The sequence below is a fragment of the Mugil cephalus genome, chromosome 2 (genome assembly GCF_022458985.1).
Source record: "Mugil cephalus isolate CIBA_MC_2020 chromosome 2, CIBA_Mcephalus_1.1, whole genome shotgun sequence".
In the NCBI taxonomy this organism is placed as follows: Eukaryota; Metazoa; Chordata; class Actinopteri; order Mugiliformes; family Mugilidae; genus Mugil; species Mugil cephalus.
In genome coordinates this window covers 24,372,076-24,387,625 of record NC_061771.1, presented here as the reverse complement: position 1 = coordinate 24,387,625, position 15,550 = coordinate 24,372,076, and the positions used below count along the sequence as shown (strand labels likewise).

At 42.8% G+C, this 15,550-nt stretch overlaps 1 protein-coding gene across 3 annotated transcripts in view; it reads left to right on the top strand.

Moving 5' to 3' along the window:
- The window catches only part of rptor (regulatory associated protein of MTOR, complex 1), a 177,767-nt gene that overhangs the window by 147,294 nt on the left and 14,923 nt on the right, over nucleotides 1-15,550 (top strand). Inside the window, exons 26-30 of one of the 3 annotated variants that reach the window (XM_047578358.1) lie at nucleotides 3,067-3,172; nucleotides 7,645-7,759; nucleotides 7,868-7,992; nucleotides 10,258-10,359; nucleotides 14,080-14,127. In XM_047578358.1, coding sequence (XP_047434314.1) covers nucleotides 3,067-3,172; nucleotides 7,645-7,759; nucleotides 7,868-7,992; nucleotides 10,258-10,359; nucleotides 14,080-14,127 — 496 coding nt within the window. Of the gene's footprint in view, nucleotides 1-3,066; nucleotides 3,173-7,644; nucleotides 7,760-7,867; nucleotides 7,993-10,257; nucleotides 10,384-14,079; nucleotides 14,128-15,550 lie in introns of all 3 variants that reach the window. The other 2 variants (XM_047578356.1, XM_047578359.1) reach the window with 2 other exon arrangements.

Genomic DNA, 15,550 nt, shown 5'->3' with positions numbered 1-15,550 from the left:
TGCTCACCTTGGCCAAGGTGGGAATCAAACTAGTGACCTCACAGACCAGGCACCCCCACCCCATAGCAATGACACACACACAAAAACAGACGAGAAACAACTTCAAAAACTTCAAACAAGGTGTTGACCTGGCCTCCAAATTCACTAGATCCTTAAACTGATCAAGTATCTGTGGGATGATCCACAGAGGCCCCTCCCCTCAACCCCACAGGACCCAAAGACCCCCCCACTGACAACATTGCGTTACCAGGCCCATGTCTATTTTCTGATGAGTCACACTCGTTTTGGAGGCACAAGGTAGACCTACACAATATTAGGCAGGTGGTCATAATGTTATGCCTGATCTGTGTGTGTGTGTGTGTGTGTGTGTGTGTGTGTGTGTGTGTGTGTGTGTGTGTGTGTGTGTATATATATATATCCAGTCACCAGAGATTCAGGTAATGAGTGTTAAGCCTGGTGCAGAATAAGCCCTATGTCCGCCCTTCGCTTTGGTTGGTTGCTAGCAGATGTTCCAGGTGTAGTTGCCCCGGTAACCCTGTTATTTATTTCCCTACACTAAATTATTTCCAACGTGGCTCAGCAGCACATGGTACTGCTAGTCTCATCCTGCGTGCACGGCCCTTTAAAGCTGTAAATTAAAACCTGTGAGCTTTAGCATGAAGTCGTTCAGCGATCACACAGGAGCGCGACGTTCAGCCGCTGTAGCTTGGTTATACTCTTGGTTTTTATTTCTGGTGCTGTACACACAATGTGCAGAGCTCTGTGGGGACACACACACACACACACACATACGCATGTATCACCTCAGGGTCTCATTATACGTTACATTAGCAGCTGACACAGTGCAGGACCCCAACACAGTGAACAACAGTAGCAGCTGGCTCTTACCTTGGCACACACACACACACACACACACACACACACACACACACACACACACACACACACACACACACACACACACACACTCTCTCTTTCTCTCTCAGCGGTGGGAATACTCCTTAGTCTGACTGCTAAATCTTCCTCCTTTAAGGCTCGGTCAGAAACTGAATTACCTGAACCTTCCCCGACTACACAAATTCACTGTGTACATACAACCACTCACACACACACACACACACATCTATTTATACAGCGGCTCCTCTCTGAGGTGCTAATAGGTGGGTTGTTATTCCATTTCAGTGACACACTGTGATAATGTGGGATGATGTAGTATTTACTCGGGAAGCCGCACTCTTAACCAACACTTAAAACCGCACACGTTTTCCTCTTTTTGCTCAGACACAGTTTCCGAAAAAACGCAATAAATCAGTTTTTATATTGAGGTATTTATATTTAATGTCACGGTAAAAACGCATAAAACGCCCGTGCCCTCAGAATAAAGTCGGCGCAGATTCTGCAGGGGCCAATTTGTTACGTAAGGCTTAATAAAGTTTTCATCCCGTCCCTCTGCTCAATGGAGGTGATTAGATGTAATTACAGGAAGTGAACTTGACACCTTGACTCATTATGTCGGTAACTGCGTGAGCGTCAGAGGAACATGGTTGCAGCAAAAGTGATTCCAGTTTGTACCATGGGGCTGAACAGCAGTGTTAACCAAATAAAAAGGGGGACCAAGAAGACTGCTAGTAATTGTGAACTGAAGCTTTGCTCCAGACAGTGACTACAATAACAAAAAAAAAATCCTCAAATATCATTTGAAAAGTGAGTCAATCTCCACAGAGCTTCATGTTGAAATATCTGACTTTAAAGAAGAAATACAGCCTGGTGAAAGACACAGTTTTGGTCTCTACTTCTAATCCGTTTCTCCAATTTATTAAATTTTATTTTTAATTATAGGTGGGTGCTCTCACAAATTGATTCTGACTCCTGCCCACTTTCATCTCCCATTCACGCGCCACCTCTTTGGGCGTTTTTTGAATTAGCTGGGAGTTGGGCACTCCCGAGACATGCAGACGGGCACCGCGCTGAGCGCTGCTCTTCAGCAAACCTGTGGGTGATCAGCTGGGACGAGTTTGGAGCCGCCCACTCTTCCTCCAACATCACTCCCCGTTTTTTGTTTGATTACTGCTGTGCTCTGCTCTACTTCTTCCACCGCTCACAATGAAATGTTGGATTATACAGTGTGCTTATTTATTTATTTATTTCCCCTGCACTCTCACTGTGCTGCCCGCTTCACATAGTGGTTGGCATGGCAACTGGTGGTCACATCCTGGTCCTGTAACGTCAAAGAACTGACTAAAACAAAATATATCGGAAAACTGGACACTTCATCATACGTCAACATTATATTAATTACCTAAAATGACAGAAACTATCCTTGAAAATATTTGTATTTTAGTGTTTTAGTTTGGCCTAAGTACCATCCACTAACATGGAGGGGGCGGAGCTTATGGCCTTTACTGCGGCCAACCACCAGGGGGCGCTCTGCTTGCTTTGGCTTCACTTTGGAGAAAAAAAATACCTCTATATGACAGTTTGATAGTTTTTCAACCAATCAGAGCTACAAAAAAAGAAAACAGATGCATGTTTTCAGCCTAGTTGTAATGAATTGTAGGTTCGTTTGGGGTTTGTGGTCCCGTTCTTTTACGTTCCTTCTGTAATTATTGCAGAATTCAAAATATCTGCAAGATCTGCAAATACATTTTAATCAGACTTTGGAGACAGGCCGATCACAAGTGAGAAACGCTGCTCTCTTTCACTTATTTTTAGATTTTTTAATCATATCATGGATTTTTTTTACACCAAAAATAAGCACTTAATAAGGAGACAGGAGTTTTTGTTCCAGTAAAGAAGGGGGGGCTTACTTTAGAGTTATTATTTCTCATTATTTGCTGTTGCGGCCTCTCCACGTAGGAAAATCAGCAAGACACATTTTTAATTCAGCGTTGGCTTTAAATCTTTAACGGTACTTGAAGTGAGGTAGAGTCGAAGATAACTGAATGTGCTTCCTCTGTAGTTCAGGATTTTTCCGCTGCGGCTGCAATTTGCATTTTTTAGTAATGTCTCAAATGGAGGGATCATCGGCTAAACGCTTCTCTCTCTTCTTTCATTCGCCCTTGTCAGATCCCGGAGGAGCACGACCTGGAGAGTCAGGTGAGGATGGAGCGTCAGTGGAGGTTCCTGCGAAATGCTCGAGTGAGAAGGCAGAGTCGAGGCATCACACAAAGAGGTGAGCGTCCCACGCAAACATGAGCGTTAATAACACCCAGCGAGAAATTTCTTAAAAGCGTCTCGGTCACAGCAAGAAGAATCTTCTTTATTTAAGGTTTTATTGGTCCAGAAGGAACTCTGGGCTGCACTTTAAGTCAGGAGTTCAGTCGCAAGGAGATCACTGACAATTAAATGAAGTCAAATATCAAAATGTCATCTCTGGTTTTAATCGCATTCGCATTCATTTATGGAGCAAGTTTGATACATATGGAGCATGATTAATATATGCACAGAGCAGATAAAGTCAGCAAAGCACGAGGAGATGAATTAATGAAGTTATAAAAATATATGTGTAATATGTCGGTGAAATATGGATAGCAACTTCAAACTAACTCAGATCTGCCACTAATCAGACAAATGATGATTAAATCAGTAAAGTGAAGTTAAATAAGTCGCTTAAACTAAACAGGCCCCACAGTGACGTCAAACTCTGCAGGTCTGTGGATAATCTTAGCTGTTTTTAAACTATTGTTTTGAGAGCTGGGAAGGTAAAGACGCTTTTCTCAGACGATCGAAGCCGAAAGCTCGAAGGAAAGTGGGAGGTTTGTTAGCCAACCATTAATTAAAGCAAACAAAACCCAGTCGATTTTTCAGTTTGCTGTGTCTTTTGTCCCCAAGTGGAACATAATAATATGACAACACAGCTTTAAAGAGAAGAAAATTGTATGAATATAGTATGAAAAGTTGCTCATCGTCTTAAGGTACTTTTACGTGTAGGTCGTTTCCCCCGTCAGGTCGAATGCAGCCTGAACACACGCCCCTCGATACGACTGCTATTTATGATCTTTATGTGCACAACTCTGCTCAACAGTTGTAGAACAACACACAGCATCCTCTTCATCCTACAGCAAGATAATGACCAGAAACTTCAGTCAAAGCTATAAAACAACTACCTCAGGATAAAAACTTGATGGAAAGCTTGAAAACATGGAGTAGCTCAGTCTCTAGACTTTAACTCCACGGAGCTGGTTTGTGATGAACTGGACAGAAGAGAAGAGTGAAATTAAAGCACATTACAAGTGACACACGTTTCTGGGAACGCCTTGAAAAATATTTCCATTTTAGCAAGAAGGAAATAAAGTGTGTTCACATATTAAATCACACAAAGGTGGCTGCTTTAATGAGTTGAAAGTTTAGATTATATTATGAGTTATATATTGTTTATTTGGACTGTGCTTTCATTTCAGAGTAAAATAAGACATTAAGCTGCAAACATTTCAATCAAAATAAGAAAGAAAGAAAAATTGGAGTGTTCTAAACCTTTTGACCGGTCGTGTAGTTGTGTAACCAGACAGTTACCTGAGATGCACATACATACTGATGCTCCATTCTTGATATGATTATTTCTTCATTTCCAAAAATCCACATTTACCACACGATTGTGACCGATCCCAAAATGATGCGCACAGCGTTGAGGGCGTTCGGGAACTTTATTCCTAGTTTCCCTCATGTGAACACAAACAGAATGAAGGTTAAATGCTACAACATTGTTCGACTTGTTCCCTGAATTGCAACCAAACACAGACGGCGATGGACTTTCATGTTAACCTGTAAGAAGGCTTTCGCACCGGCCACATTTATTCATTTATTTATTTATTTTCCAGTATCAAAGCATTGTGGCACAATTACATTTTTGAAGCCGACAGCAGCTCAACCGGTCGCTGTGCTTGAATACAAAGTTCCCTGAGAACAGTCTGATGTGTCAAAGCTCTGCGTTCGGATCGCACAAGCTCTGACGTACGGCCCGAACCACGTCTGCTTGTTTACAAAGCCTTCGCAATATAGCATAAATAAAAAAGACATAGACGCGCCAAAATGACTTGGCGCTTTGTCTCAAACATGTGAGTGAGGTTTGCCGATGAGTCACAGTGATGCGAGGGTTCAATGAAATCAATCCACAGCTGGAAAAATCCTGCGCTTATGAGCCACAGGACTCCCCTCACACAAGCGCGCATTCAAGAGCCTTCCCCCGGTTAAAGTTAGACCTTTCTCAAACAGAATAACTAACACCCTCCCAGCGTCACAGGCAGCCCCCTCCTCCACGCACACAAACACACAAACACACACACACAGAGTCACGAGGCGATTGGCGTCAGAGCTCACGCACGCTCTCCATCTCTTTTCACCCGCTCGCTAAATCATTGAATTCCCCTCACAATTTTTCTGAAAGATAGAAGTAGCGGGGCTGCCCTCATTCAGTCTGTTCCCTCCAGAGGGAAGTGAGACGAGGGGGGGAGGGAGGGAGGGAGGGAGGGGGAGAATAAGACGGCAAAGATGGAAATAAAAGCAAGATAAAAAAAAAAAAAAGCGATATTTAGCCTGTAAACCTGATTCGATTCGTTTGTTCTTTTCTTCTCTTGGTGAGAAGTCTGCGCACATCTCTGTGCAGTTCTAGTTTCAGATTTTGTGGTTGCTCCTCATCAATGCAAAAAAAAAAAAAAAGAAAGAAAGAAAAAAGCAGCCAAAGGCCTCGATGACAACTCTTCCCTCTCCAACTGCATTTTCTTCTTCATCACGTATGATGAATCTGTGGTGGATTCTTTTGTTTTCACCCTCCCCATTCTTCTTCATCTCAGCACACCGAGTCTCCAGAGTTGAGTCTGAAGCCGAAGCCAAGGACAAGGCTCTAGGACCGGCATGTGTTGTTGCCATGACGACGCGTGGCGAGGCAGTCAACCTTCTCGGTTGTAACAGCGTGTTAGCGTTACTCGCATCATATTCTGCCAGGAGGTTTTCACAACTACGCTTATTCTTTTTTTTTTTTTTTCTCCACAACAATTTTTTTTTCTTTTCTTTTTTTTTTTTTTTAAATAAAACATGTTGAGGTTTTGAAATTGCACTGCAAGAGCCCGGTTGATCATTTATTTACATTGTTATGCTCAAAGCTAATTCTCAGACTATCTGTAATTCATCTTTTTCTCTCTGTCTCTCTCTCACTGATGACCCTCAGCTGTCACTACATGTGCCACAGTTAGAACGGACGCTGTAGATTATTTTAAATGAATCTCACATGTACGGTCCTGCTACTGTAAATGCTCATCAGATGGTTTTTAATTCCTTCATTTAATTCATTATTCCACCAATGAAGATAATGGCCGGAATAAAATCTTCTCCAGTTGTTTGCTGTACATTTTAGCCATTTTAGTATCAAATCTTCATATTTTAACCATTTATAGGGCAAAATGGAAAAATTCCAAATTGGAAATTCTAAATCCACATTCTAACATTCATTGCCCTTAAGTGGTAAACAAATGTAAATATGTATTTAGACCATTACAGCTGATTGAGGCACTTGTCAACATTATCACATTAGACAACATTAGGCCTCTTCTTCATGCTACCGAATAAATCAGTTATGCTTGGCGTTCATGCTGAGGTTGGACCTTGAAGTCCACATTTGAACCTGATTTGATTTGATAATGTTTCCTTGATCTTCTCTGACTGGATGAATTAAAAACCACATGCTTCTAAACCTCACACAGAAAGACACAGGGACGCAAATTAAAAAGTGTTCAGGAGTTACCATATATGGTTCCTTGCCCCATAAAGGGTTAAAAGTTTAGCCACAGTTGGGGTTGTTTTTGCTTTTTCAATCTCCCTTTAAGGCTGTAATTCTCTCGTTCTGGTCAGTGGTAACATACAAAAGCCAAATAAGAAGAAGATGGAGACATTTGGCATGCTGTTCTAGGGGAACATAAGAAATAAAAGTCACAGTAGTAGTGAAACTTTTGCTGCATTAGAACGTGCATAAAAGGCCACACCGCGATAAAACCCATGGCTAAATTAAATTTGAGGACTCGTTTACCCTCAACGCGGGAAAATCTGAAACCAAATAGCTCACACAACAGGTGATTTCATTTCATTATAGGGCTTTTTTCATCCGGTGCAGAAGAAAAGTGCCTTTGTGTGGATTTGGGTAGTCCTTCAGCCGGGCAGATTAATTAAATATGTCACGTTAAAAGTGACCCTGCTGCAAAATGGTCTCTATTGCTGATTCCATTTCCAATTATGACAGCTGTGCGCAGAAGAATTATCATGTAACTCACCCCTGTTTTAAATTATGCCCTGGCTGTAATTAAGAGCATGCCCTGTTTGAGTAACAAGCTGCTCGCCATCTTCTAGCATCACCCAAACACCTCAGCTCCATTTTTGAATTAGCTGGGATTTATGTGGAGTCAGGTATTGCCAAAATGGCAGCTGCCACAGGTACCGCACTGAGCCTCACAACTGCTCTTCAGAAATCCCTTGTGATTTCTTTATGTGCAGTCAGTGGGGACAGGGGCAATGTCACGGGGCAGCGCTTAAGAAGTTCCACTGCAAGTGCAGAATGGCAGATGGAGGCAGGAGTTAACCTGCTGCAGTAATCAATTATGAGAAATTTATCTCCTTTTTTCACTCAATCCCGTCTTTGATTTCCACCCTCCTTTACAGGTGTTCCCCGTCTGGATGATCAAATATTCATCAACCGCAACCCTGGAGTACCGTCTGTCGTGAAGTTCCACCCCTTCAACACCTGCATCGCGGTGGCCGACAAGGACAGCATCTGGTCAGAGACGGAGAACGCCGCACACTCACGCTGAATATACCGTACCCAACGTTGAATGCATGGCAGGCTTTATATCTTTATCGCTACTAATGTGTGTGTCTGTTGTAGCTTCTGGGACTGGGAGAAAGGCGAGCGGCTGGACTATTTCTACAACGGAAACCCTCGTTACACCCGCATCACGGCCATGGAGTACCTGAACGGGCACGACTGTTCATTACTGCTCACTGCGACAGGTTTGGAATACACAAAGTAATATTGTGCGTGTATTATATACAGTATGTACAGTACTGTGCAAAGAGTTTAGGCAGGTGTGGGGAGAAAATGCTTTAAGTAAACTAAGAATGAGTCAGTGTACAATCAGTTTACAAAATGCAAAGTGAGCAAATAAAAGAGAAATCTAAATCACATCAATAGTTGGTGTTAACTACCGTTTACCTTCAAACCAGCATTCATCCTTATAGGTACACAAAGTCAGGGATTTGGCAGGATTGTAGTCAGGTGTATGATCAACCAATTATACCAAACAGGTGTTAACACATGTACATGTAGGTCACATGTAGGTTGAAACAGAAACAACTGTGTAGGAGGCTTAAAACTGTGTGAGGAACAGCCAGACTCTGCTACCAAACTCTTCTGGAAAACACAAAGAAACGGGCAATGTTGAAGATCGTCGACACAGTGGTCGGCCAAGGAAAACTTAGCGCAGCAGATGAAAAACACATCAAGCTTATTTTCCCTTTGAAATCGAAAGATGATGTAGAAGAGTCGCAGCCAAAAATCCATCCATCTGACATGGACACAAGGCCAAAAAACTCAACTATGAGGAACTGGGGTGCAGAAAAATGGCATCGGGTGCTCTGGACTGATGAGTCAGAATTTAAAACATTGAATATGAGTGTCTGCAGGCAACAGTGAAGCATGGTGGAGGTTCCTCATAGGTTTGGGGCTACATTTCCACAAATGGAGTTGGGGATTTGGTCAGGATTAATGATGTCCTCTATGCTGAGAAACACATGCTGATACTTGTCCATCATGCAAAACGATCAGGGAGAAGGATGATTGGACTTAAATTTATTCTGCAGCATGACAAAGACCCCAAACATACAGCCAAGATCATTAAGAACTATCTTCAGAGTGAATAAGAACAAGAAGTCCAAGATGTTTGAAACAACCTACCAGCCGAGTTCCTTCAAAAACTGTGTTCAAGCACCTAGAAGAACTGATGCTGTCTTGAAAGCAAAGGGTGGTCACACCAAATATTGATTTGATCTAGATTTCTCTTCTGTTCATCCACAGCATTTTGTTAATAGATGAAAATAAACTATTAACACTTTTATTATTAACATTTTTGAAAGCATTCTTGGTTTACAGCATTTTTACACACCTGCCTAAAACTGTGCATTCACACACACAGTATTTGTGTTAAAAAATTACCTCAAATGCCCACGCTCACCAGCACAGCCCAAATCACAGCGAGACTCATTTGTAGCAGCAACGAGCCTTAAACATTTTGACTCTTGCCTCCCAATTACGGACGCGCAGACTCGAAGCACTCCAGTGTATTCATCATCGTTCATCAACCCAACAAAGCAATTACCCCCCCATGGCTTTATCTTCAGAGAAACTGTATAAAACTCTGCTTTCAAAGACAAACACAGACTTAACAACGAATGCTGCATTTCGCTGCACACCTTACTGAAACCTTGATAAAAGGATTATGGATTAATAAATTCAAATTCCATCTCATCAAAATGTAATGTGCACTTATTCAGCTTTTCTCTATCAGTCATGCTCTGAGGGATACCAGGGCAGTTATTAAGAAGATACAGCGTTAAAAAAACGCAGAATGTAAATCAGCGGGAGACATTTATGGGTTGTAATAGCTTCCTCATAAGACTTCATGGTCATGTTTTATGTTCAGCTCTGTGTCTTAGCTGCAAATTTAGCCGCAGAGCCTTTTTTAGGGTTGGACACCTGCCTCGTTGGAGATGCTTTTAAGATGCTGCTCTGCATTCTCGAGTCTCAAGTTCATGGTCAAGTCACGCTGCCTGTTTAAAAAGAGTCAAGGTTTTCTTTAAGTCTTCTGCAAAACATGCAAGAATTTGAACAAGCGTCGGGCCTGTACTGTATGCTGCTTATTCCTCCTTGTGTCCTTAGCCTCTGCTCCTCACTATGTGTTTATGTTTACATAGATAACATCTATTCAACCTGATTAAAGTCACTCTGAGATTCCAATTTAACATTTCATGTGGACGTTAAATCAAATCATGGGATAAGATGTATGCTGGATTCCAGCTTCATTCATCTTTTCAACAGCTGGTTCTTTTGCATGCAACAAGCTTAGAAAAAAAAATGGATCGGGTCAGTGTGTTCTGACTGAGGTGGTTACATAAGGCATTTTTCACATTTTTAGTCAGACTGCAGTGTCCTTGTAACTCACCTAGCGTTAGTCTTCCTCCACATTCCTCTTACTCATTCTGCTTTCCACCTCTTCCCAGATGATGGAGCGCTGCGCATCTGGAAGAACTTTGCCGACCAGAAGAACCCGGAGATGGTGACGGCGTGGCAGGGCCTCTCTGATATGCTGCCCACTACGCGAGGTCAGCCCTCCACCAGCACCCACAGTAAATTTAAAAAAAATTATATTACTATCAGCCCCCCCGCCCCCTCCACATACTCACCCATACTCCACAGTGCAACCACCGACAAACCCACTCATCCCAGTCACACGTCCCCATCTGCACTTCAGGTATGATAGTTTTTGCATTTATTCAACAGCTGTTTTTAGTCTTAAAACGTTTTAGCTACAGTTGGATTATGGAAAATATGAACAGTTAGCAGAAAATATAAACTTTAAAATGATATACTTCAAATCACCCGTAGTCATTCTCAATAATTTGGCATTTGTAACTTGATGAACAGCAGTCTGTGTGGCCACAATAGACAATTACAGCACAATATTAGATACTAATGGTAACCTAATGCTAACACAAGAGAAACATCATAAAGTTTGCTAATGTTAGCATTAGGTAACGCTAGCTAACGGATATCCGATATGTCATCCCTGAAATTATAAATTTAAATTCCCTTATGAATTAAACTTTTCACTTGTAAATTATTTCTTGGGAAATTATATATATAGTCATATAGTTATATAGTTATAGTTATATAGTCTCTTTTTAAATTGTGGTTTTACTGTGTGTTAATTTGTTGAGAAGAAAAAGCTAATAGCCGTAGCGACTGCTAGCTTTCCTCTGAAGGCTGTTTAGCGCTTTAGAGGCTAGCATTTGCTGCGCTTAGCTTAGTAATATCCTGCAGCCTTCAAATCGGGTCCAATTCGCTAGTAAACTTCTTATGAACACCATAACAACATAGTTCAGTGTTTGCAGACATCAAATGTAGTTTTATTCAGCTTAATCTTTTCATTATTCCTTCAAATTTTCTACATTAAGTCACCTGGTGATTGGTTGCTAACTGTGCTGTGGTGGCTACTAGACGGCAGTGGTTGCCATAGCAGCGGAGTTCTCCCATCTTACAGCAAGCTGATGTTACAACTTGAACACTGAAATTAACAAATTAAGCTAAGGGTGTAGTGTAATTGTAGTAATAAAATCTTGTACTAGCATTCATGAATGTCACATGCAAAATATCTTAGCATCCTTCTCAGACAGTAACACATTAATTCAATATGTTTTCTAAGTCATATATTACAGTCTCCTCAATGCAACATATGTGATTAGCTACAAGAAACAGCCTCCAAGTTGAACAAACACCGCTCACTATTTTAACATAAATGCCACATTTCCAGCGTCTTACGTTTTGACTGATGATCAAACCCAGCAACACTAAATCTTCTCTCACACAGCTATGTCTTAAATACCTGCAAACATTTCATTTTTTTAAAAAAAAAGTTCAAATGAAAGTGTGTCAGTTCGGGAGCTGCCATGAGTCATTTCACCGGAGAGCCATTGAAAATGACTGAAAATGTCAGTGCGCTGTCACAGGAACCAGGTCAGTGTTGTCAGTGGGAGTTCAGACGGAGCAGGAGTCCAGGAGAAGATGTCACACGCTGTCTTAATGATAACACTTATAAAGAACCTCCACACTCTTACATATGTAAATCGCTGGGGGCACTTTGGTGGCAGATTTCAGGTTATTTAGGCCATCGGATTTAGATTTAGTTCCATCAGTCAAAACAAGTGTAGCTCAAACTTAAGGTCTGTTGTCAGACTCACCTGTCTCATGCCCCATATCCATCATATACCTGTCATTTGCGGAAAAGTTGGGGTAAGTTTAGCCTTGTCGAGGGGGGCCTACATTAAAAGCGCAAAATCAGTCAGTCATGCAGCAGGTTGGTTTTATTCATTCACCTCGTTTAAACTACAACTGTGGACATTGGCGGATCTGCTTTCCGTGTTTATCTTGGGTGCTGACACACTTCCATAATTTCTTAGCCGGAGTTGTTTTTTTCGAGTATGTGAACCGGGGCAGACTCCCACTGCACTCGCTTGTCAGAGGCATCCAAACACTTTCTTTAACTCTCCGCACTGCTCCACATTTCCTGCCTCCAGCATTTCTCAGCAGCCATTTCTGGGTCATGTGTTGGAGGGGGAGAAACTGTGACGGCTGCAGGGCCGATTGTGCGTTTCTCAGAATGCTCAATAACCCGATAAATGCGGTAATTAACTTCCCCGCTCTGCTTTGAAAAAGTTTTTTTTTTCGTGTGTGTGTGCTGCACGTATTGGCAGAAGAGAAAAATGTGACAGAGGATTTGTGCGGGCCGAGAGTTTGTAAATATTCATTTATTTATTTATTTATTTATTTATTTACTTATTTTCCATGTCATGAGGAATACAACAATGTATTTGGCTAATTGGTAGCAACAGGAGCGGAGCTGTCAGGATGAGTGACTGGCTGAGTCACCGGCTAACTGGCTTATCTGTGCAGAGGTGTGGACCTCGCACTGTGCGCGCACATATGTGTCTCCATCATTACAAAAGCCGCACACTCTCCCCAGAGCTGCACACAGGGACCTGCAGAGAAGGACGACACACTTAACTCACATCACTGTCCGTCTGTCTCTCGCAACACAAATCGCCCTGAGAGATCCGTCCTCTGCGGAGAACTCTCCCGCAGCCAGCCGCGGCCATGTTTTCACTAAGACTTTAACATTTAATGGTGTGCTTGTTATCCTGGATGTGGCGTCGGTGACAGGTTCAGGTGCATTCAGACTACAGTGGAGGCGTCGGGTTTAATATAAACAGCTGCAGAAAAAAAGTTTTGCAGAGGAGTTCAGCCTCGGCTTACGGTCCTTTCGATGTATATCTCAAACTTGCCGAGAGATTCCTCTAAAACCCTCTGCGATCTCCCTGACAGTTTCTCACACGCTACCTCCAGCTTCAATATTCACTTTTGAGTTATCACCATCACCTCAAACGTCTTATGGCTAAAGTGCAGTAATTCTAAATGTGTGTGTTTATGATTTGTAAAAGGATTTTAATATCGCTTCGGCCGCGTTAATAATGTAAAACCCAATGAAATATCGGGCAAGTGTGTCCAGGAAAAAAAGGAGACTGTGAACATTTCTCAGGCGAACGCTCACACACACTCACTCACACACCTGCAGGACCCGTCCTCACTCATCCCATCCCCCATCGTCCAATAACGCGCTTTGTTGTGTGTTCTTTTTCCACCGGTGAACCATCCCACTAGGCTTGTCGTTACTTTGCTGGGTCTTTCGATGTGGTTCTGTGTTTCCCTCCCCTCCACCACAAGGCAGCGGGGGTTTGACGCCGCGCAACTCCAATAAGATCTCAATAAGATCAATATTCGGTCACGCTTCGAAACTTCAATTCAAAGACAAACGCGGCCCTCGGTTAATCCAGCGCCAGCTCCACCCCGCCTGCTTTTTTCATGCCACTGTGGTGGAGGGATTTGAAACTCTGTGTCCCGTGGAGGGCCCCCGGAGCTTGAGCTCAGCACGGCCCTGGTGAGCTCACTCTCTGGTTTCCCCCGGTGTGTCGGTGTTTAGCGGTTCAGGGGGGTGACGCCACGCTGGGACGCAGCGGCCCTCGTTCATCCCTCTGCTGTCTGAAAGCATGTGGAGTGATACTTACCGAGTGACGGGCGCCGGTCGTCACCTCCTAAGTATCGCCGTACCCTTTAAGTGTGAGTGTTTGTGTCTGCATGCTCAGGGGGTTCTTGCTAATCTGTGGCTTGCTTTGTTACGTTCCTGCTCTCCTCCCTCCCCCCCCCCCCCCCCCCCCCCCCCCCCTCCTCCCTCCTTCCATTTGCTCCTTTCCCCCCCCTCCTGCTCTCAGGTCTGGCCAGAAGGGTCTCCATCTATCTTGACAGGAGTAAGCAAGGAGGTGAGTGCCGCCATTCTCTTCTATTCTCCCTCAGCCTCCCCCCGCCCTCCCCAAGCGGAGGGGAGCCACGAAAAACAGCCAGGAGCTTGCCTCTCTTTTTATTTATTTATTTATTTGTTTATTTTTTGTTTACTCCCCCTGACCACTGCCCCCTCGTCCGTTCATGTGTGTCGTGATGCTCCATCACTCCATCCCTCCAGTCCAAAGTTTAGACAGTTCTCCATGAAGAAAAAAAAAAAAAAAAAAGCGTACCCTGTTCAAAAGACACTTCTTAAAATATCCAGAAATGTCCATTCACTTTATAGTGATAATGATGAATTTGTCGTGTCCATCGCTTTCATTTTTAATGCAAATTCTCTTTAAATTTAAGACAAAGACAAATAAAAACAATGGGCAGAGACCGTTTATCTTGCTGTCTGAAATACTGACAGCTCCTGGATTATATTAGCAGTATCTTAACCAGGATATGGTTGAAGACACCCTCTCAGATTGACTTTACAAGGTGCTATAAGGTAAAGTTAATGGTGGCTACATGATATGGTCCAAAAAAAACAAAAAAAAAACGTTAAACCTACCAGAAGTCGCCAACTTTGGCCGTTCGTAATTCATCTAGAAATCACTTAGTCCTGCTGGTTTTGTAATTTGTAATGTAAATGCCACCGTTACATAATGAGTGTGGGCTTAGAGTGCAGACTCTCATCTTTAATTTGAGGGTATTCGCACTCTGATTTCTTTCCTCCGTTTAGCCGTTTATATATTTGGAAAGGCTCTTAGTCATCCGGGGCCGTGGCTTATCCAGATAAAAATCAAGCTGAAACAAGGGTGACTGGACTCGCTGGGTTTCCTGAAGACATTTCATCCCAAGAAAGACCGGTGGGGAGTTTAAATAGGAACATCTGTGGGTGTTTGCCCACAGATGCCTAGTCATGCGAGTGTCAGGTGGGCAAACACCCACAGATGTTCCTATTTAAACTCCCCACCGGTCTTTCTTGGATGAGATGTCTTCAGGAAACCCAGCGAGTCCAGTCACCCTTGTTTCAGCTTGTTTTTAGACACATCGTTACACGGAATCTGCTGTTTTCAAGGGTTGAAATGTGGTTGGATGCGTGGATGAAAAGTTGTTTCATGGACGGATGAATGATGTGCTCCATTATTTCTTCACCGGTTAAACGTGTAACATCAACGGAGTTGATTCCAATCACCTTTGTGCAACGGAGGCCTGTGTATAAAACTGGTTGTGATTCCTCCAATTCAGACGTGATTGGTCTAAAATTAAACATGAGAGTCTGACCTTTAAGCCCATAATGATTATATCACTCTAAGATCAATATGTTTCGTGAAACCCTTAAGTCTGATGATCCTACGCCGTGGATAAATACTGTACTGTTTGTTGTGAAAGTGGCTTCAAACTAGTGTCATCGTC